The sequence below is a fragment of the Pagrus pagrus genome (genome assembly GCF_965226575.1).
Source record: "Pagrus pagrus genome assembly, chromosome: 2".
NCBI classification, from domain to species: domain Eukaryota; kingdom Metazoa; phylum Chordata; class Actinopteri; order Spariformes; family Sparidae; genus Pagrus; species Pagrus pagrus.
The window spans coordinates 17,900,234-17,923,264 of NC_140186.1; the positions used below are offsets into that span (position 1 = coordinate 17,900,234).

General features: G+C 42.8%; 1 protein-coding gene across 10 annotated transcripts in view; it reads right to left on the bottom strand.

The window, feature by feature from the left end:
* Window positions 1–1,776: 1,776 nt before the first annotated feature.
* The window catches only part of grin2bb (glutamate receptor, ionotropic, N-methyl D-aspartate 2B-b), a 104,167-nt gene continuing 82,912 nt past the window's right edge, over window positions 1,777–23,031 (bottom strand). For 8 of the 10 annotated variants that reach the window (XM_084363843.1, XM_084363842.1, XM_084363840.1 and 5 more), the window contains 7 exons: window positions 22,332–22,485; window positions 20,063–20,188; window positions 18,538–18,767; window positions 16,310–16,470; window positions 13,660–13,847; window positions 7,941–8,179; window positions 1,777–4,487 (listed from right to left, as the gene is read on the bottom strand). In XM_084363843.1, coding sequence (XP_084219969.1) covers window positions 2,082–4,487; window positions 7,941–8,179; window positions 13,660–13,847; window positions 16,310–16,470; window positions 18,538–18,767; window positions 20,063–20,188; window positions 22,332–22,485 — 3,504 coding nt within the window. In that variant the 3' untranslated portion in view covers window positions 1,777–2,081. The remainder of the gene's footprint in view (window positions 4,488–7,940; window positions 8,180–13,659; window positions 13,848–16,309; window positions 16,471–18,537; window positions 18,768–20,062; window positions 20,189–22,331; window positions 22,486–23,031) is intronic. The other 2 variants (XM_084363841.1, XM_084363849.1) reach the window with 2 other exon arrangements.

A 23,031-nucleotide genomic window follows, 5' to 3' on the forward strand; every position in this document is an offset into this window, starting at 1 on the left:
TTTAACTTCCTCGTCCAAGTCGAGTCTAAAGTCAATTTATTTTCTGTCAAGTCAAGTTGCAAATCATCAAAACAGTGACTCAAGTTGACTCGAGTCCACGTCTCTGGTAACATGTTGATTTGTGAGTTTTCGAGGTGATGGCAGGTGTGTTTACTTTTACATAAAGTCGGGCAAACTGTTCCCAGTCTTTTTTCTTCTCAAAGCTAACCGGCTGTAGATTCAAGTTTACTGTACAGACATGAGAGCGTTATCGTTCTTCTAACACTGTGCAAGAAAGCAAATAAGCGGTTTTCCTAAAATGTCAAACTATTCCTTTTACCCCATTTGTAAGATGGAAACACTTGAAATAAAGCGACATGCTGTAAAGGTGAGAGTAGGTTATGAATGACTGACTCTGATTATCTGGGACTGTGTACCGTGAGCCTGCTGCGGTCCTGCAGGGTGAAGACGTTCAACATGTGTCCTTCCATCGCTCGAATGTGACCCTCTAATACAGCAGGCAGGGCTTATGGCTGTAATCATGACATAATTAACGTGCTGGGCTGCTCATCCCAGCAGCGGAGGCCTCACTCTGAGAGTCCATTATGTCCCTGTCCTGAACAGCAACACTGTCACGGCCAATTGAGCCCGAGCCAATGAAACGCAACGAGCGCAACAAGCAGACATTAAATGTGATTTACATGTATTTAATGGATAGTCTGCTCCTGGGTCATCTGTTATGCAGAAATGAATAGTGAGGTTTGAGGAGGTGAAGCTTGTTGAGCCTCTTTGTAAATGCAGTTAGATAAATCAAGGAGTTACTGGGACAAGAAGAAGCTTCTAAGTTTTATTTGTAAATCATATTTCTTCACATACAGCGGCACGGCTCTGTCATACCAGGATTTTCAGGGGGACAGGAATGTTTTTTATCATGGCACTGTGGTTTTAACCCTTGTAATCCTGCTATTGTCGAGGATCTATGTAGGAATTTAAGCTTTGTGTGTTTTGCTTCGTATGATGCTCATGGAACTCTCATATCGGTGGTTTTTAGGTGTGTTTTCACTCTCAAATCGATTGACTAATTGTTTGCAGGTGGATCTGTCTACCAACTAAACAGATCTCATGTGTAGAAAATCAGTATTAATCCTTTAAGGCACATCCAGCTCAAAATGCGAGACCCATGTGGTACTGCCAAGCAGAAAAACGAGAGGAAACGGCAAATCAGTATGATGATGTTGCTTCTGCAGCTGAAAAAAAGACCATCTTTGCAAATTCATAAGTACATAGAATGTACTCAGCAAGTCATGCCTTTCACGTACACTTCACAGCACTCAAAAGTAAGAAAAGTATAAAAAAATCAAACATGAAGAATTAATAGCAAAGAAGAGTCCAAATTACAGGAACCCCAAAAAAGATCCGTCCTGACAGCTGGTCTAGCAGTCTCCTGTAATATTGGTAAGCTAAGAAAGAATTAACATCATACAAATATGTAACATGAACTATTTAAAGAAATAAAATTGAAAAACAATCCAAACCAATCATCATTAAACACTGGAATAATATTCAATAATATTATCAACATTATCAATACAATTATTATTAGTTTACCCTGTGACTTCAACAGAAGTGTTGATTTCTCATTCATGATTGTATTTCCGTTTCTAAACAAAATGTTTGTTTTGGTGTTAAAGAACTGCGGGAGGGAGGGAAAGACAATGAGCATGTGAAGAGAGCAGAGACTGGAGATTTTATTTCACTTTTTCCCCTCCCTCCCTCCCTCCCTTCCTCCCTCCCTCGCTATCTTTCTCTGAGCGTCGGAGCAGCACCAGAATCCTCTCTTCTCATTAAAAACTTGTCTCCCGCCGGACTTCACCACAGCTTAGCCTGCAGTGGCCTCTGTGCAACGTCCAAATTCTCTCCATTTAGTGGAGTGAGAACAACACACAGTGTCTCCTCATTCTCTTCACACAGAGAGGTCATCAGCCCGTGCTGTTTCTCGTTTTTCCCTCTGTATGGTTTCTCTCCGTCCCTTTCTCTTTTCTTCACCCACTTCATCTTCTCTCTCTCTCTCTCTCTCTCTCTTTCTTCCTCCGTCTTCACCCTCAGACGTCTGACTCAATGCTGGAGAGCTTTTCATAAACGTGTCCATTGCTGGCACCGTTGAAGGGTCTCTGTCCCTGCCCCAAACCTAACGTGTCCCTGCCCCCGGGCAGTATCTTGCTGGCCCCGTGGTGGTTCCCCATGGGCCCTCCCACCCCGCCCAGACACAGCTCATTTGGGAACCTGGGGGCCACATTGGACATCACCCCAGCTGTGGCGGACGCGGGCAAATAGGATGCTGCTCCCATGGAGCCGCGGAAGTCCCCTCCTCCTCGGCTGTTGTTGAGAAGTTGCTGCTGCTGCTGCTGCTGTTGCTGCGTCTGTGGCTTTTTGATGAAGTACGGTTTGGCACCGTGTAATAGACACTGGTCGTCGCCGAAGGTTGGGATGAAGGGGTTCTGGTTCACCTTATCTGGGTAGAGAGATTTAGACAAGGAGTAAGTCCCGGCCCCTCTGCTACCACCACCACCACCACCACCACAGCCCCCACCTCCCATCATAGCTCTATCTCTGTCCCTCAGGTCTCTCTCCCCCACCGACCGCTGATGAAAACTACCCTCGCTTCCACGGAACAAACTGAAGGAGGAGCCTCCTTTCGCCCTATCTCCACCTATTCCTCCGAACATGGGAGACTCCCTGTCGCACGAATACCTCTCAAACATGTGAGCGTAAGGGCTGGGGCCCTCCATGGAGCGGTCTTTGTCTTTCAAGCTCACACTTCGAGGCTGGTTTAACTGCCCTCCAGCGCCCCCACCAACCCCTCCCATGCGGCTTGCCCCCTCCCTCTGTAGGTCCACAAATGTGTCATATGAGTGCTGCCTCCGTAAAACCCTCCCTCCCGGCCCTAGCTTCCTGCGCTGCGCCTGAGTTTGTGTTTGGGCGGGTCCTACGATACTCTTTGCTGCAGCGAACACCATGTTATTGTCCTCACTGATGTTGTAAAGGTTGCTCGGCTGTATCTTACAGGAGTCGCAGCGTTTGCAGCTAGCGGAACTGGGGCGACTGCTAGTTCCCCCAACTCCGCTAGTTGGGCAGGTGCCGCCTCCTCCTACGCCTCCACTGTGGTGACACACACTGTGGCAGTTACGACACTCCCAGTCACCCCCTGCTATGCCCCCCCCTCCTATCCCAGACACCCCCTTCTCCCAGCAGGTGTGGGCCTGCTGCCCTGCTGAACCAATCCCACCTTTACACTCCGGCTTCTTGCCTTTACCTTTGAGGAAGTCTTCTACAGGAACTAAGCTTTGACAGATACCACCACCGCTACCACCGCCCACACCACCGCTTCCTCCACTTCCACCCTCTTGCTCCCACTTGGCCTTGCCCTCCTTGGAGCGGAACTGGTCCGCATAGAACTCCCTCAGGTTCTCTTTCTCTTTGCGGAACGAATAAGGTGAAGAATTACCCCCTCCACCTCCCCGCTTCCGCTCCAGGGGAGGTGAGACCGTGCGGTGTGCCTGGGGCCCGTGGGGAAAGTGGTGGTGGACGGTGTGGTGGTGGGGTCTCCTCCTCAAGCCGCTCAGCTCTATCTCGTCATGCTCCCGTCTGACCTTGGCCGATGCTGGCCTCTTTTTCAGGCTGTCCCTGAACTGCTTACGCCGCTTGTTGTTGCCCTCCAGGTTGCCGTAGGTGACAGTGTGGGTGGAGATATCCGAAACATCAGAGCGAATGTTCCCATCGTCACCCCCCGAGCCTGCCCCACCCCCACCACAGTACCTGTCATGCCCCCCGATGAGCCCCGTGCTGGAAGCGCCTCCTTTGAAAGAAAACCTCCCGTACACATTGCTTCCCTTGAACCCACCCTGGTTGGATTCCGCAGGGGGGTGGCCAGCAATTAGGTCAAATTTATTGGTATTCCTGTGAGTCATGGAGGGGCGGGGCTGGGTGGTGAAGATGGGTGCTACCCCTCCCCCTAAACTGTCGCAATCGAACATGCCCCCCTCCAACGAGCTAGTGCTGCCTAAGCTACGCGGCCTATTAGGCGGTGGGCCGGACATACCCAGAGCCGAGGCCGGGTGGTGGTGCAGGTAATGGTCCTGGTACAGGTTGCTGTCCTTCAGGGGCAAGTTGCCAAAAGTCCTCTCCACCTCGCTGATGTAGTCAGTGAACATGTTGTCCTCTGGCATGTAGGGCGGCGCTGACTTACAGTCTACAGGGTGACCCACCAAGCTGCGCCGGTGCTCCTGGATGTCATAGATAGCCGAGTCGCGACCGCTGTGGCTGTACTCCAGAGCGGCGTGCGGAGAGCCGTTAATGCCCGGGACGGCGGTCATGTCCTTGGCGGTGCGGAGCAACCGCAGGATGTTGGAGTGTGTGTTGTTCATGTTCTTCTTCATGGTGGACGAGGGCGAGTCTATGGTTGACTTGTTTTCCTCGATTTGAACCCCATGGATGCAGCTGTAGATACCCTGGAGTGTGAAAATTACAAGAAAAGGGAGGTAGAGAGAGAAAGAGAGGGTGAGACAGGCCATGGGAGGAAGAAAGGATAAGAGTGAGAGAGGTAAGATAGGAAGTGAGAAGAAAACAACAGTAAAATGTGTAGCAGTGTCAGGATTTAATGTCAGAGTCAGACACATAAACAGACAGACAGACAGACGGAGAGAGAGACAGACAGACAGAGACAGACAGAGGCAGAGAGAGGTTAATGCATCGCCATGTTCTATCTGATCACCCTCTTGCTTACACACTATTAAACAGTAATAGGGGCTGAGTTCATAAATGACTTCTCTCAGGGGAACAGCATGGACCCTCAGAGCTGCTGCTCAGCTCTACGCCTCAGAATGAAGGAGAGGTGAAGGAGGAGATCAGAGCCTTGATTGATAACACAAGAGGTGCTGTAAGCTCATGGGTCTGACCACCAATCAATAAGTTGAATCAATGTCATTTAAATTCGGCTGACTCCGGTGCCACTGTCTGATCGTTTTACTCTTGAAAAAACATTGTCAAGGAAATGAATCACTGTAAAAGTTTGTCTGATATCCGAGACACGCATTAACAATGCTCTATTTAAAAATGTCATTATGTATCAGTGCCTCTGTTTGTTTTGGTTCAGGATATTCAAGATGGGGGGAAAGCCTTTTTGCCAGTGAAGTCAAACAAGCTTGCTCAAATGGGGGCTGAGGGATTCTTCGGACGAGGCGACAGCCAAATCCGAAAGGTCGAGGACACACTACCCACCAGCCAGTGCGCGGCCAACATTCCTCAAAGGCGTCAACTTGTCAGAAACAGTTTCTGTCTGTCTCTTAGTCACTTTCCCCGTCACTGAGCTACATTCATGAATCTGAATCGTCAACCGTCTATCCCTTTTATGCCTCCGTTCTCTCTTTGTGTGTGTGTTTTATCTCTGTTTCCGATGCTCGGGTGAACGGCAGCCGCTCCAATGGGATTGTTGGTCTTTATCTCTCTACATCTATAGCTACTACAGCGGCTGTGAAAGGTAATAGAACAGAGGTTACTGGCACAACGCTCTGTCTGCTCCTTTATACTCTGACTTTGTCCTGCCGCCGGTTTTATTCTTCATCATGACTGATCTCTCTTTCTTCTTCTGTATTTTATTAGCCCTTTGTCCTCTCATCACTTGTCCGTCTTTACACTGTGTATACACTGTATATGACCTGCAATTTGTTCTTTGAACTGCAAGTTTTTCTCTCTCGCAGTGCGACTCAAGCGTTAAACCAGGCGTGGGAATGTATAAAAGATATCCGACTGTGGAGTAACAGGAGCCACTCTTGACACACGTTTGCATTAAAATGCATGTTGTAAAGCAACAAGTAGCACATTAGAGCTCAGAGCGAATCTTAAACCTACCATGCAAAAAGCGAGGCTTACGTCTCGCATAAAAATATTCATTTCAGAAGCTACAAAGACAGAGGGAGATTGCTGCCAATTTAGCAAAGTGTTTCTGTCTGTGTTTCTCAAGTGCTCCAGGCCAGATCTGTGTTTAAAGTTCTTTCAGGTTAGTCTGAGTAGCTGTAAACTAAATTACATAACAATTAGAAACACCTTCAGCCTTACCACCAAACACATAAACACTGCTGTCTTTTTCTCAGGCAAAGAATAACTGAGGCAATTTGCATGCAGGAACATACCCCCTCGACCCTGTTGTGAAAACGTAACATTATGCAAATGAATTACACCTCAAGTGATTATTTATATGGACCTAAACAACCTGCATCAATAACACCGAGACGCCTTGTTAAGTGACCCATTTGAACAGAGTCGTAACAATGCTGAGATGAGCTCTCCGCAAACACACCTTCAGGTCACCGTCTGAGAATGCGTAGCATAGTAAGAAGCTTTTATTTCAGCAGCATTAAATTGATGACAGCCGACTTTCTCAAAGACTGAAGGCTTTGTTAACTCTGTCAGGGACTTGTGCTGGTTGGTCTCGCTGTCAATCAACACATTGGTAGCAACGCTAGTCGTGAGCAATAAAGCTTGTTGACACCGCTGCTTATGTGATATTTTGGCAATCCAGTTGACATGTGCACACCAAAGTTTGGTTGTTTTTCATTGTCCTTAATGGGCAAACAGGCTGTGAAGAATTCATCAAATAGCTGCCTTTGTTATTTATTGGTTATGATGCTCAAGTGACCTATTCACATTCCAGGCGTTCACTCTTGACCTCGGTGAAGTCAGAAAGGTTAATGACACAGTTTGACTTGCGTAAAAACTGAATAAAGCCCTATTCACACAGGACTCGTGTTACCAGGGGACTTCATGTGATCTTGAAACGTCCTCCTTACATCAGTGTTTCATGTGGCAGGTTCACACGGGATAGGTGAAATCTGTATTTTACTTGAATTAACTGACACTATCCTCGGATGCCCCCACTCATGGTATCGACATAACATCACCATATCAGAAACAGACAGTATGATCTTCTACAGGCACATTAGTAATATTTGTTTTGAGTTGTTTTGCTCACCTTCTGCATGTGTTACGAGCATAGATACACTTTTGCAGCTCATTTAGGTTTTATTCTAAAAGTCAATTTGGACGATCTCAGGGTACGTTGACTGCTGCCCAACATATAATGAGTCGTGGTCAAATTTCATTAATTGTTCAGTTGTTTCACAACAAAAAACGTGTGTGAAAAATCACAGCGATGCCTTCTCACAAGTGACTAATATTACCACATGACGAAATACGGTTGGCAATTTGCGGTGGAATCTTTACAAATTATGGACATGGCAGATTCACAGAGATAAGATCTCAGACAGCCTCTGCAATTATTACAAACTACCAGAGGTCCCGAGGTTATACTAGTGCCATGTGAATAGTCTCCCCACCGCTGTGTTTTTCTGAAATTGACGAACTTGCAATTACACTCACTTCATGTTGCTATTGGCCATGAGTGTAGAAGGGAGAAAGTTAGAACAAGGCTTCTTTCTCAAGCTCTCCTGATAATTTTGGGCCAAATTATTTTCTTTTTGTAACAATATGTGCAACACATTGACTGACTTTGAGAGAGACTGTCTGAAAATGTATACTGCCTGTCCAATGTCTCTTTCAATCTTTTCACAATCTTTTTACACTGCTGTCAGGTGTCTCTGGTTATAACAACCTTTACTCGGAGTAAACGAGTATAATATAATTAATTAATTAATATATTTAAAGATGAAGATGTGTAATCAAGATAGGTTAAGTTTTTTTGTTTGTATAGCACAATATGCTGTTGACTTTTGTTTTGTTTTCCAACGGGCCAAAAAAAGCCACAGGTAAGTCTGGTGAGTCATCATTTCCCCCTGACGGACTTGATACACCTCAACCACAGCCAGCGTTTTTAAAACAACCACTCCTGTGATCTTTCTGTCAGGAGGACAGAGGTCAGACCTAAAATAACACACGAGTGCACTCACTCTGCTAATGGAGAAGGTGAACCCGGGCTTCCCGGAGCACACGCCCATGAAACAGAAGCGCAGCTGCCAGTAGAACAAATGTTCACAGATGAAGGTGATTAATGACAGAACCATGGCGGCTCCGAGCATGTAGAAGACCCCCGCCATGTTGTCCACGTCCAGCTGACTGCTCATCACCTCGTTCTTCTCATTGTGGCAGATACCCGTCAGCCACAGGGCCTCCAGCTCCTCCATCTCACCTGGAGGAAGCAGAGAACACAAATGCACAGGTTACTGTGTCGATGTGTTGGTGATACTGTTTGTTTGTGTGTGCTTGTGTGGCCTGCACACTTGGATGAGTTTGGCCGTAGGTGTCTGAACGTGTACCTGTGAGTAAAAAAATAGGAGGACACATTTTTTGGATGGGGAGTTGATGCCAAAAACAGCTCAGGTCTCATGTACGTGCAACAAATGTCAAGTTGCATTATTTTGACTGAACGCCCCCCCCCCCCCCCCCCCCCCGAGGATCATCCTCATTAAGGAACGCTTATTCAAGGCTATCCCTTCCTTGTTGTGGGAAAAAATACAACTGCCTGCTGGGACTTGACAGTCTGCAGGGAGGAAACGTGTGTGTCATGTGACAAGTGTTTCCGCCTTAAAATGTGTCCCCCTCAGTCCCACATCTCTGGGGGGGCTGCTGAGGGGGGAGGACATGTCCAGAGAGATTTGTTTGATCTGCACCGATGGTCTGTGTTTTGTGAGTGCGTGTGTGAGATCTAGGGTGTATATATACTCCCATTGCTTGCATAACACTGTTTTGTTCATGAATGTTTGTGTGTGTATGTCTCAGACAGCTGTTAGCTAGTTTCCACCAATACTTTCTTCAACAAATGAACCTTGGGAAAAGAAAACAAAGTGTTAGTGGCGGTCTTATAATGATTTTTCATCAGTTGTTGTTGATGAGCACCAAACAGAAAGGCATTAAGCGAACACAAACATATAAAATCTGGAAGGCCTATATGTGATTTGCAATGTCCTCTAAATGAGTGGTATTGAAGTGGAGCAGCAATAACTGCAGATTTTGAAAAGCGAAAAAAGGAGAAAAAAAACAAAACAAGGACAAAAGTCAAGATTCTCCTGTTTTTGATTAATTCCTAGAAATATTCCTGAGAGCATCTTCAGACCGTGATGGGAACGTCTTCAGACCGTGATGGGAACTTCCCATTGGCTTCCATTTAGAACCAGTTTCAGCCGGTGACAGTATTGATTCTTATCAGACTGCAGATTTCAACGACATCAACATAAGTGCAGGATAAAGGCTCTCGTGGATGTTGGACTCAATGCTTTTAAATTTAAATGTACCATCTTATTGGGTTTTCGACCCAATGATATGAACCCGATTGAATCACTATATGAATTGATTAAGGACTGTAACTGGATCAATGAGCAGAATCTATATTGTAATTGAAGTCTATTTTGTTCTAATTATTCTCTGTTTTCTCCGGTCTTATCCATCATCCGTCTCATCCCTCTGCTCCTCCTGTATCCATTCAGCGCTCCTGTCATTATACCGTCGCTGATCATCTCTCTCTGCACATATGACCTACATCATGTTCATATCTGGACTCTTAACAGGAAGTGACAGATATGAGCAAACATCGATGAGTCTGATCTCTTAACCTGGACTAACATATGTGTGTTGACAGCCAAACAGTCTCGATGAAGTAATGAGTGGTAATGTCTGATGTGCTGGCCTCCTGTATACACGCGACAGAACAATAAGACTTTACTTCCATTTGGTAAATTTGTGCAGACATGTCTGATCTTTGGGGAACACACACTCAAACATTTACACAGTCACACGTCTCAAACCCCCCAGACACACACGTCTTACAAGCACACATGCATGCACACAGTGACGCTTTAGTGAAGATCACTCAAATGGAGTATGTCGAGGTCGGAGTCGATCTGGCCCTAAAGATCTGATCCGAGGTGAATGCTCGCTCTGCACTGACCCCTTCATCCATCACACACACACCGGGATGGAAAGTGTTAGCACGTGGAAATCAACCATGTGTGTCTGTGTCTGTGTGTGTGTCTGTGTGTGTGTGTCAACATGCTGTACCATATATGATCTGGCAGCTGGTGAGCAATATGGAGCACATACAATCTCTGGAGTGCTACTGTAGGTGAATTCTCCAAAGAAAAAGACTCACATCAGGGACAATCATATCTGTTACCTGACGATACAAAATGTGAAAGTGCTGTCAAAACAACGACTGGTGATACATTTTTAAGTATTTCATTTCTAATCCCTGCTCCCCAAAGAACCTCATTCCTTCTCTAAAGGCAGGAACACTTCCCCTGTCACAAATGAAGGAACTCCAGGATACACTGTAATACAATAGAAGTAATTGAAGGTTTGTGAATACATCCATTACATTTCTGACAGCAAAAGTACCTTACTTGTCAGTCAGCAACCAATGTGCTTTACAATATTCATCCAACCACTTTCTTATCACTGTGTGGCGCCTGTTAAAAAGCAGCAGATCCGTTTTTTCCCAACCAAATCTCTGCAGCTCTTCTAAGCAGACATCAAATCAACAACCAATCATTATTGACTAATCTTAATCCAAATTAATCTATTCATATTCATAAAATGTCTACATTTATATATCTATTATCTCAATGGAAAGTAAAAGGCCTAGATTAGACTTTTACCCTTGGAGGATCACAGCTGTATCTTAATGGTCGACCACAGGCCAAAAGCAAGCACCCATTATACTGTAAAGATGCAAAATGGTACACTACGGAAATCCCTGAGTGACAAGTGAGATGAAACAAAAACTCTGGTGATCTGTTTTCGAAGTCTGATCTTAATTGTTTTCTCTCTTGTGTTTCTGGTTCAAGAAGAGGTGGAAAAAATGTTTTGCAAGGATCTTTATAAGTTCCTTTTCTTTCATTTGCCTCACAGAGCTTCCCTTAAGTGACTGACTTCATTCTTCATTCATTCTGCTCGTCATGCTCAGACTATAAAAAATAATAATTGCAGAGTTTACAGAGCATTTTTACCTCACAAAAATGAAACAGCCAAATCAAACCTTGTTGTAGGCCATGTCCTGATATGTTTTGTTGGTACCTGTCCAGCACTGTCTGATTCTATGTGCACTTTTATCGTATATATGTACAGGAAGCTACATTAAAGCTATTTTATGCAGGATTTTCCTTTAAAAAACTTGCTCTCCAATAGTCGCTCTCCATCATCACTGATCACCCACTAGAAGAGTCTGGCGGTATATTTATCTGCATAGACCCCATAGTCTGCATCTTTTATCTCGTTTTTTATCATTTTGTTGTGTTCACAGGACATTTATTGACATCGGCGATTCTGGAGGAGTTACTCCCAAGTCATCTAATACATAAGCTGTCATGTGTATCAAAAAAAGGACCCAAACGCAAAACACCAAGGCATGCAGGTAGAAAAACAAAAAGTGAGCTTCAATAAAACACGTTGTTATTCAAAGATCAAAACTGGCAGGCAAGAAAAATAAAAGAAGCAGGCTGGGGTAAATCTGAGAACTTATGAAGTGCAAAAGTACTGAACTAAACAAAGTATAAACCAGTGAAGCACTGGGAACACAGGCAGGAACACAGAGACACAGATAAACCAACAAAGAGTGAGCAAAAGCACAAGCTTAAAAACACAGGAACTGATTAACCAACAAATCACAGGTGTACACAGAAAAAGACAAAGACAGGAAGTGGAAAATAAAACATGACGCACAAGGTTATTATCTACAAAATAAAACAGGAAACAACTTAACCAAAAACCCAAACCATGACAGACGCATTGGGTCTGCCTTTAAAATAAGTGCAACCATCAAAACATATTGAGCTTGATCCTTCGTTCTCATTTCAGGGGTCTGAAGCTTTCAAACACAACTCTTCGTGTTCTTCAACGTCTGTTCAGTTGTCACGGCAACAGTTTAGTTATTAACATGTGACCCAAGCGAGTAATTTAAATCCTATGATAATGTGTGTCCATATGTTGAATAAAAAAGTGTCAAAGAAAGACCAAACTAAGTGCACGCTGTGATGAGAAACTTCTGTAAGAGTTTTAAATGTTTGATAGCAGAATAACTGACTTAAAAAACATAAAGCCTGCATCACAGATAAACGGCTTCCTGTCATATTTTGTCAAATGTGATTTCCTGTCGCAGCATGTCATATCAGGATCTGAAGCTTTACTAGGTGTTCATCTCCAGTGTGAACAAAATACTAAAGTTCACCCACAGTTCAATTTTCAAACCAACACTGCAGCACTTAGACTTATGAGATGCAAATGTTGTTTCACAATGTGGGTCTATTGTCTCATTGCCTCTGTCCACACCGAGGGAACATTTCTGTGTCATCTGAGGCCACAACCCATGTGAACAGAGGTGCCAAATGTACACAAACCACCTCAACTGACTCAATCCTCTCATCGTGACAGAGCAGCAGCTCGGTACAGAGGCCCTCGTGGATCACTGCACTCGTCATCCTCTCACAGTGACGCCAGACACCCTGCTAGCTCCTCTCGGTCACTACCCAAAACACACAACAGCAGCTGGGGCTCAAAACAAACGCGACCTACAAACTGAAATTGTTCCTCTGCGGCGACTACAGTATACAGTACACTAATGGGAGACAAACCCAGGATTCAACTCCTCCTTATACAAATATTCATATGACAAGTTGCTGGTGTGGTTAGAGGTGTACTGCCACCATATTGTTGAACTGATAAGCTGGTGTCACAGTGCTAAAGTAGTATTTTCTACACAGACACGTGCGCTGGTTGTGAACACTCAGAGAACTGCTGCACTCCCTGCACATCGCTTATCAGCACTGAAGGTGGTAAAAGATTTAAAATATTGATGCACTTCTCTAAATTGTAGACTGAAGTTTACAGCTTTTATGTCTGCTATTTCTGAGTTGGCCTAGTCGCTTTGAGAAGGAACATCCTGGAACTCTACACGGGTCAGAATCATGGGAGGGGGGTACTTTTAATATGTCAAACACAAGTTCTGTCAATGACAAATTTGTAAAGCTGTCCTTGTTGAGATGCTACAGTGTCATCTTAGCCGGAACAAATCAAAATACATTTTAAAGTGATTTGCTTAATGATTAAGCCCACCACCCAAGTCTGCCAATCTGTGGAGCTGCTTCCTAAAATCCATGTAACACTGAAGAAACATGTCAGTCAAAACATCAGCATTTCCTTCTACCCATCTTCAGTTAAGGTCAATATTCCCTGTTGCTGCCAATGTTACCAAATAAACAAACTCCTTTCCCACTCAGCATTCACTTTTACAACTGCAGCAGCTGCAGCCCTTCAGGCCTGCTGTTGCCTCGCTGTTGATTAAGGAATGAACTGTGCCAACCTGGCTCAGGAGGCTTCCTCCTGCAGCTCGACAGCCTTGATGACTGCCGGGATCCACCAGCAGGTTCACCGAGCAACTTCCACATATTCTTTACTGATTAGAGTACAACTTTATATCGAGATTCTGATCATGAACAATCATTGTGATTCATTTTCTGAAACCTGTAGATGTAGGTGTAATAATTTTCACGGCCTATTTATGGGATATTCACCTTGGGATATTAAGGGATATTATATAAAAAAAAATTAAAAGAGATCATCTGGCTCTGGGATGTTCAGACTTCTTTCTACCAATAAAAACATTAACGCCCAAGTCCTCACCATCTCCAAACAGCATGAGGATGGCCAGATCCACAGCTCGTTTCCAGCCTGAGTCTTTCTGGATGGCGATGCCGTAGCCGGTGGAGGCGAACACCTTGCCGCTCCCGATGGTGACCAGCTTACAGCCCTCGTCTCTGCCCGCCATGTAGTTGAGCACCGCGGCGTCGTAGATGAAGGCATCCAGTTTGCTGCACAGCGCGACAGAGGGAAAATGTGTCAGGACATAAGTTTTACAGTGTGTTATGGAGACTCCTGTACCTCCAAAAGCACTCCTTCATTCGTTCATTCATCACTATTCAATAGTTAAGAACATTTAAATTAAGATTTATTGTAAGAAACTGTATTCTCCATTCATCTTGAATTATATGCTTGCCTGTGCATATTTTTGCATGTTCAGACAACCTGCTGTGCAAAAAAACTCAAGGACATGCTAGCTCAGCATTTAATCTGAATTAATTAACTGAAAGTGTAACAATTAAAACTCTGTCTCTGTTTTAGGTATAATTAATGAGAAATTACGTAGTTTTTTCAAGGAAACTTACAAGGAAATTATTAAAAATGTATGGGTGCATAAAATAAAAGGCAAAACATTGCATTGAGGGATATTTAGTAGAAGGCAGTGTGCTTGCTGCAGACAATATATTTTTTGTTATCATTGTGTGAATTTAGATTTATCACTTTCGTACACTAAGATGAAATATCAGAAATGAAATACAGGAAATACGTTTGGGAGTGATTTTGGAGACATTGACTAAATGTTTTATTCTGGTCTATTCTTGTTTTCTGTAAAACCTGTGTGGGCGTCAAACTATGAATGAGCGAGTTATGAGCAAGAATGTGGAACATATTCTGAGTCAGAAAGACTTAATTTATAGGGATATTTTGATAAACACCTGTAGTTTTGTGTTTTGTTACATAGGAAAAAAACATATTCCAGAAGTGCTATTCAAGCAAATGACTCTCCTTGTGGTACAACCACATTGCCTGAAGCAAAACATGCTTAGGTGTAATTGATGTACAACAACATCTTTACTTACTACTACTACTACTAGAACCTGACTGATAAATCAGCCATTATTAGCCACTTTCACTTTTTTTTTTTGAGATTATAATGCAGAAAAAGATGCTTGGGGTGAATGATAATTACTAAATTGTGCACTGATGTAATTTTGGACAATACAGTTTATTGTTAAACTGTAAAATATCCTGCCTCTTTACATATTGCTACAGCTGGCTACACCAGGATCTTCTTAATTTTATCAAAAGGCTTTCCAATAAATGTGGTGTTTAAATTTTTCAGGTTTATATTTTCTATTTTAATAACACTGTACTTGCCCTTAAGACACTGCACTGCCCAATTGCAATGTACCCATTGCTTTTTATTTTAAACATTTTATCCTTTGTATCTTTTTGGTTTTAATCATCTATTGTTATATGGTTTAACTGTCTTTTATTAATGTGTACTTTATTGTTGTTTTTTGTTTATGTTGTAAAGCACTTTGGCACTGGTTTTGATAAGTGCTATACAAATAAACCTATTATTATTATTTTTATTATTATAAGTAGTAGTACTACTATCATATCATTGTCATAAGTGTTAGATAACCACTTTTAGGGATTATTGCGAATAATAGACTCAAACAGTGCTTCATAATGACTAATATAAAGCCAATATACTACTAATATGTACGCTGATAAGCAACTAGCTAATGGTTAATATGTGTACACTTATAAACAGAGTTTTCTACAAAATAAAAGAACTAACCTTAAAGGAAAAAAGTGCTATTTACAGGAAATACATTCTATCCAATGTGTATGACTCTATATAAGATTCAATGTGCTGTTTCTGTAGCTTTCAACCTCGTCTTGTGGTCTTCTTCTATCTGAACCACCTCCACGACAACTGAGCAACTCCATCTGCAAGATGTAGTTGAAGGATTCAGAAACAAGGTACGTGAGACCTTCTGCTGAATTTGCTTTTGTCAAACTGCTCTTTCCAAGGCCAAAAAATTGTCCTCTAGCTCAAGTACAACTGAAGTGTAAACTTGATAACTAAACAGAACGGTTGACGAGGTGTGTCTGGATCTGTGTGGCTTACCATATCAGCTGAAACATGTCCTGGGACACCCTGTATTATTTTCTTTTCTAGCTATATCAAACCTTGAGCAATTTGAAAGATTAATTGACACAACAGTCTCCAGCTTGGTGACAAACTACGATCAAACGGCGCCTCGGGGCTCTACAGGCCTCTGTGGTCATTCAGCTACAATTCTCACCAAACACTGGAGGTACATTGCTTCTCTGCACTTTTAATTTTTAAGCAGGAGTTGATGGAAACATTGGAAGACAGGCAGAAAGACTGAATATTAGCTAGCTTTCACAGCAACCACAAGCTACGCTGCTATTCTGGGCGCCAGTGGCAGGCAGCTCCACCGGCTGCCCACCCACATTGCCCAGAATGCCCCCTCTCCCTCTGTCTCCCTCTCTTTAATCCTTGATCATCTTTTCTCAGTCTTGCATCAGAACAGGACCTCACAGCTCCATAACACCGTCTCTTTTCTTTCCCTGCTGAGATCCTTTTTAACTCCCTCCTTCCTTGCATCCCCCCCATCTGTCTCTCCATCCTCCCCTCTGTCTCCGTCCTCCTCACCCGTTCTTCAGACTGTATAGTGCTTCATCTACATTCTTCTGGTGGAAGCTGGTCATGTAAGCATGCATGTCCCGGTAGTTGTTGCGGATGTTGCGCTCTGTACTCCCGTTGGGCACCGTGCCAAACCGGAATGGCGGGGAGAATTCGCTAGGCTTCTGGAACTGCGGTGGGGGGTTTTCCGGAAAAACAAAACCACACAGAAGAGAAAATGACAGAGGAGTGCTCGTTAGCATGGAAAAGGCACTGAGCCGCATCAAATAGCCTTTAATGCACTGTTGAGCAGGAGCACAAGACTATGCTTTTGGAAGCTTAAAATTAACTAAATGCTGAGTTGTGCTCAACTGACAGACAAACGTTAGAGAATCTGTGAGGACACATTTAGACAAACAAGAACTGTACACACAATGATTTTCAGTTGATAATTATATCATCAAAATAGCAAGTGATTCATTTTTCTGTTGATCAACTTATTGTTTTACTTAATCAAGGCCCTGTCCACACATACATGGGTATTTCTTAAAACAAAGCTTTTGCTTTTGCTTTGTCTTGGCCTTTCGTGCACACGTAAACACCGTTTTAGGTCACTGAAAACTGACCTTTTGGAAAACTCATTCCAGGGTGAAGATATTCAGAAACTCAGTTTTCAGTGTTTACTTCTGAATGGGCAGAAAGGGAGATTTTTGGAAACAATGACGCAGACAAACACATTTACCACTGTATGTAGCATCATTGGCAAATGTCATCTCAGACTATATATGCTACTTATATTGAAGTATTTGAGTTTGTACGGTGACAGAATGTATGGCATATTGTTTAACGTTGTATTTAGAAGACACAAACAGACATTGATAATACAATGATGGAAAAGAGAGACAAAAACAAGCGCTGACAATGTTTTGGTGACAAATTATCCAAGACGATTCTGAGAAGAGCAGTCATGTTTCACTGCCTCATTCATAGTTTTCTCTGTAACTAAGCAACCAACCAGAGTATACGATCTGCTTCCTGTTTACAACAGCCATCAGATACATACATGCATTTTCAGGTGTGTTAGTAAGCACTGAGATTATTTCTGAACGGTTCTAAAAAATTTGTCTGGTCGGAGATATATTTTTGTTTTCAAAACCTTGTTTCCAAAAATACCTGTGTACATGTGGACTAGGCCTGAGTTTTAGGCACACTCTAAAAGAAAAGCAATTAAAAAAGCTCCATCACAATAATGTTGATAATTGGGTAATAATTAAAGTAACCTACTGAACAGACATGGCAAATATTTACTGGTTCCAGCTTCTCAATTCAGAGTATTTGCTCCTTTTGTTTGCTTTATATATTTGAAAACTGAGGTATTTGGGTTTTGGACCGTTGGTTAAACAACACAGGCAAATTAAAAACATCATCCTGGGCTTTAACAACTTGATTTCCACTTCTACCCCAGGGGGGAACCTGAAAGGACTGCAGAATAGCTCAGCTAATTTGAAAAAAGCAGAAATAATGACTTGATTAAAAGTACACCCACATATTTGTGCTTAGGAGGAGAATAAACACACTAATAGGATTACAGATTTGTGTTTAAATGACTTATTTCCGTATATTTATTGTTACAAACAGGCTGACTGCACTGGACACTCCTCCCACCACTGTGAAAACCTTGTGTAGTGACTGAAAAATGTATTAAAACTAGTTAGATAGCAAAAAGAGGAATGCATTAACAAATACATTTGAGACCAAACCTAACAAAACTTTGAAGATTAACTGTATTAAAATAATATTGTAACATTATACACTTTTATATAACTAAATATTAGTGTTGAATAACACTTCAAAATTACTTTTTAAATCAATTTAAATGAACATTTGAAACATGATGGGTGGTGTGAAGCACAGGGCACTTGAGCTCATCTAATAGTGCTGTGGTGAGAAAGGTTGAGAACCCTCGAACTAAACGATCGATCGATTAACCCAAAATATAACAAACAGACTATTTTCTGTGTAAAAAATTATTATATCTATCTTATTGGTCAATTCAATTATCATGGTGTTAAATAAAGATAAATAAAGATTAAATGAAATAAAATAATTAATAAAAAATGAAAATAATCATCAGCTGCAGCCCTTAAATCATGAAGTCTCTTATAAACTCAGGTGTGTGTCAAAACTCCCCACGTCACATACTCTCACACACCTGTTCCTCCATCCCACAGCCCTCTACCATCGCCTCTAAATCACACCTTTTTGTCTGACAGGCCCGACACCTGGTCGACGTACTCCTCCTGGATCATGAAGGCAGCCAGGTTGGCAGTGTAGGAGGCCAGGAAGATGACAGCGAAGAAGGCCCACACTGACACCATGATCTTGCTGGTGGTACCTTTAGGATTCTGCACAGGGACGGAGTTGTTGAAAACTAGACCCCAGAGCAGCCAGATGGCCTTACCGATGGTGAAGGACGGACCGCCAGGCTCTGGGAGTGACGCATAAAAAAAGGGAGTATGAAGAAAGATGGAAACGGATGCGAGAGGAAAATCTACTTCACTTCATCTGCATTTACTGATGATCGCCGTTATGCAAGGAACTTGATGGATGGCAGCGACAAAGATTAGATTTATTCCCATCTTTTAGTTTGTCAGTGATCACAGGATGTTATCTCTAGTCCACATCAGGCACTCCAGCCGCCGCTGTGACAACCCGCTGTTACAGACTAACTCTGCTCCACCTACCTCTAAGGCACTATGACAAGGTAGCAGGATGGAAACACTACCTACTGTAACGATGTGGCATCAGAGACAGGGGGGAAGAGAGAGAGGAGGGGGGGGGGGGGGCATGATGGGCACACAGCAGGCTACAATTATGCTACAGCTGGAGCAGCGGTATGGGACAACATCCTTACATAACCAGGCGATTAAACCTCACTGTTGCTGTGACTGAAGACATTCAGAAAACACTACGTCAGGAAACGTAACTCCAAACCAAACACCATTACTCTTATCCCCTCTCGTTCTTGATAAAAAGGCTGTGAGCAGCAATATAACACTCCTCTGATTTTATCTTGAGTGGCTGCCGTTGTGGCAGTATAATGCAATCCTGAGAGTCAAACAGGGCTGGGCGTATAAAACCTGCAGAAAAAAAATAGATTGAATCTGAACCATTGATTTTGATGGGCAAATTGATTTGAACGGCCTGCTGGAACCGAATGTGATTCAACAGGGTAGTGTTGTTCCATACTGTCAGACACCATTAAACCTGACACATATTTTCAGTGTATGGTAATAGATCTACTTAAGTGCATTCATCAGGTTTTACAGCCCGAGCTGCAGCAACGCTGTGTAATATTTGAGAATGGAACAACAGAAAAAAGCTGTTGTAATGCGAGAACAGAGGAGTCTTTGTTCGCACAGGGATGCTAAGAATACTTAAGATCACCTATCTGGTTCCTGTCAATGATCCTTTTCATTAGTGGAAGAGCTTAAGCAACTGTAGATGTAGATAAGTACTTCAAGACATCGAGCAGAGTAAGTCCCCGTGCTCCAGTTGCACTCATTCAGACAGGATTGTTAAAGTAATTTGGCGCACCGAGTGCTCCGTTTGAATAGTGCATTCAAGGTAACAAAACCTGCCACCTCCGTCTTCATTTTAGCCTGAAAATGTACCTCATTGTCGCCTTTTTGGAGAATGGATTGACTGAATCTGAGCAGTGTGAGTGTGCGTGTGAGTGTGAGTGTGAGTGTGTGTGTGCGTGTGTGTGTGCAGTCCTCTCACCTCGCCCATCTGCCAGACAGCGATTGTAACCAACCGGGCTGAAGTATTCAAACGCAAACACAGCCACGGCCGAGACGATCAGCAACATCACAAACATCATCACCCAGACGTCAGCGCTGAAGGGCTCTAAAACACAGAGAGGGGGTGGGGGTTGTGGGAAGTTCATTAAACCAAATGAAAGGAAATTATAAAATCACCCCCTGGTATCAGCATGATTATTTGTATTCAGATGTTATGTTCTGTGTGCTCATTGTTGTACATTGATGGATTTTATTTGAGTCTGTGTGAACACTAACAAGCACTACTCAAGAGAGAAACTGAGAGGACGGTGGGTAGGTGTGAATGGACAGATGTACTCATTGAAATGGGCACATCCTCCACCACTTGCACTCTGCTTTGCAATTTTCACACACAGAATAGGCTGTGACAAGCACAACAGTAGCATTGTAGTAAACCAAAGAATCTCACTACGAGATCCATTTACAAGCTTTGTAGCTTTCCGTTGGCTCATAACACCTTCATCAGCAGATGGAGATGCCCAGTTATAATTTTTTTAAGCACTTTAAAGATAAGGGGCCCATTTAAACAGTATATAGTGTGACCTGAACAGTGCATTTAGGGTATCCAACTCCCCCTTGCTAAGTTAACAGCACATAATCTGGGTGCAAAGTAAGGAGCAAGGCACAGAGGGGCTGTATTTAGACTGTTAATTAATTATAGCTGTGTTTTGGGCGTAACATGAATTAAACCAAACAGAGTGTCATCTCCCATTCCCTTTAAAAGCCAGGTGTGCCTGCTCTAAAGTGCGTCTCTCCATTAAGAGACGCTGTGTGTATTTACGCACGAGGCAGAGCAGCTTAAATCGTTGGTTATTTAAATCTCACGACACGCCGACACGATCTGATCCAATGTTCATTAATTTTCTGTGTTCAACACATCTAGTCACACTCACAGTCACGGTTCACAGAGTGAAACTGTTTGGAGAAAAGAAAACGTCCTCCTGATAGATCCTGAGCTTCATCAGAGATATCATAAATACATTTTATATTTATTTCAGAAGCTGAAAGTTTAATTCTGTTTCCTCTGGAGAATTTCCTCTGTCCTGTCAAGTTTATAACTACAGCTTTTAGGCTTGCTGCTTAAATGTGCCATGATATTTGCTGCAGGAACATTTACTGGAATTTTTTTAATTGACTGAAAGCCCCCTCTCTAAATCATTTAACTGAACGCAGTGCACTGGGCACAAAATAGGGCCCAAAAATACAACTACCAACTTTTGTCCTTTTTGTACTTTTAACTTTAACTTTTAACTATATTTACAATTATCTCTCTATTTACTTTTATTTTAAGCGCCAGAGTCCAACAATCCCCAGTCCTATCAGAGCTGTATTAAGTCACTACTGATGCAAACCCAATGTTTCCTACTGCTGCTACTTCATATTAGAAGTGTTTGACTGTAGGACACAGGGTGGCTTTTATTTTGAAAAACTGACAGGAGACACAATGTATTTATCACAGAGGGCAGTTCATCAAAAATATGTCTGCAAAACAAGCATTTTTTAATGTAACTAGAAGGAGCTAGATGAAGAGTTGCTACTCCTCAGCAATGCAACCAACCTTTCTTTTAAAATATCAGATCACAGTTGTTCATGGCATGATAAAAAAAAGGACTTCCTTTGACTTCCTTGTTAAAACAACTTGAGTTTGTTTGATTGCTCTGTGTTCAGATACACCAGTTGCTCTTCTGTTGTATTTCCAAAAGAGCAGCTGCTCGCTGAGAGTTTGCTGCCTACAGGATTTAGAGACCTGTTGTATTAAACTGCCCTTGATGTTACCACTGTGATCACAGGTGAGACCAAACCAACTAGGACTAAATTGCTAAGAATTACAACCTTTGAAACTGTTTTAAAGCAAAGAGAAACTGTTTGTACCAAACTCCATGACAAGTTGTGTGTGTTTAATGCAATTGAAAGCATTTGTCAAGGTCAAGAGTTACACTTCAACTCTGTACAAATGATTTTTTTGTAATTTTCACAGAAAAATACTCATTTATATGTGACCATGTAACCAAACTGCGTATATTGCAGTTATTGCAATATGATCATTCATTCAGCCTGAAAATGTGCCTCATTTTCACCTTTTTGAAGAATGGACTGACTAAATCTGAGCAGTGTGTGTATGTGTGTGTGTGTGTGTGTGTGTGTGTGTGTGTGTGTGTGTGTGTGTGTGTGCGCGTGCGTAAGGGAGACTATGTTGTGCATCCGCTCACCAAGAAAGGCGGAGGGGGAGACGGTTCCATTGCTACGTGACACCATGACGCTGATCCCGGTCTCGATGAAGGGCACAGAGAAATCAATGACCTCTGACCTCTCCTCGTTGATGGTGAGCGAACCCACCGCCATGTGGGCATTCTTCAACACCACCTGAGGGTCGACCGAAGACAGACAGAGACGGGCAGAAGGGAAACGAAAAAGGTCAGCAGGCATATGATGCTGAACATAAGAGAAACATGAGCCACCATCTCTGCCAAATATTTGAGACGTTTCTTTACTAGAACGGAAGCAAGAGGATTATTACAACACTGGGTCAGTGTTCGAGTCCCCGTGTGTGTTCCGGTATATTTAGCCCTTACTTTCTGGTGCCTCGGGCCATGAATAAAAATGGAGCACAAAGACTGCTAATAAGGTATACTGTATGCATGCCAGAGTGAACAGGAATCCAACACACTGTTTTTCTCTCTTTGTTTGTTACACTTCTTCACAGAGGCCTGCTCTTTCTGCTCGCTCTCTCTCATTCTGCTTTCTGCATCTGTTGTCCTTTTTTCCCCCCTATTCAAATTAAATCATTAGCTGCTTACTTAGGCATTGAAGCACTAATGCATCCATGCATGCATCCATGCATGCTGTACATTTGCATAGTCTTGACTTTAGGCTGATGTATATTTCAAGAATTTTATAACAGATACTAAA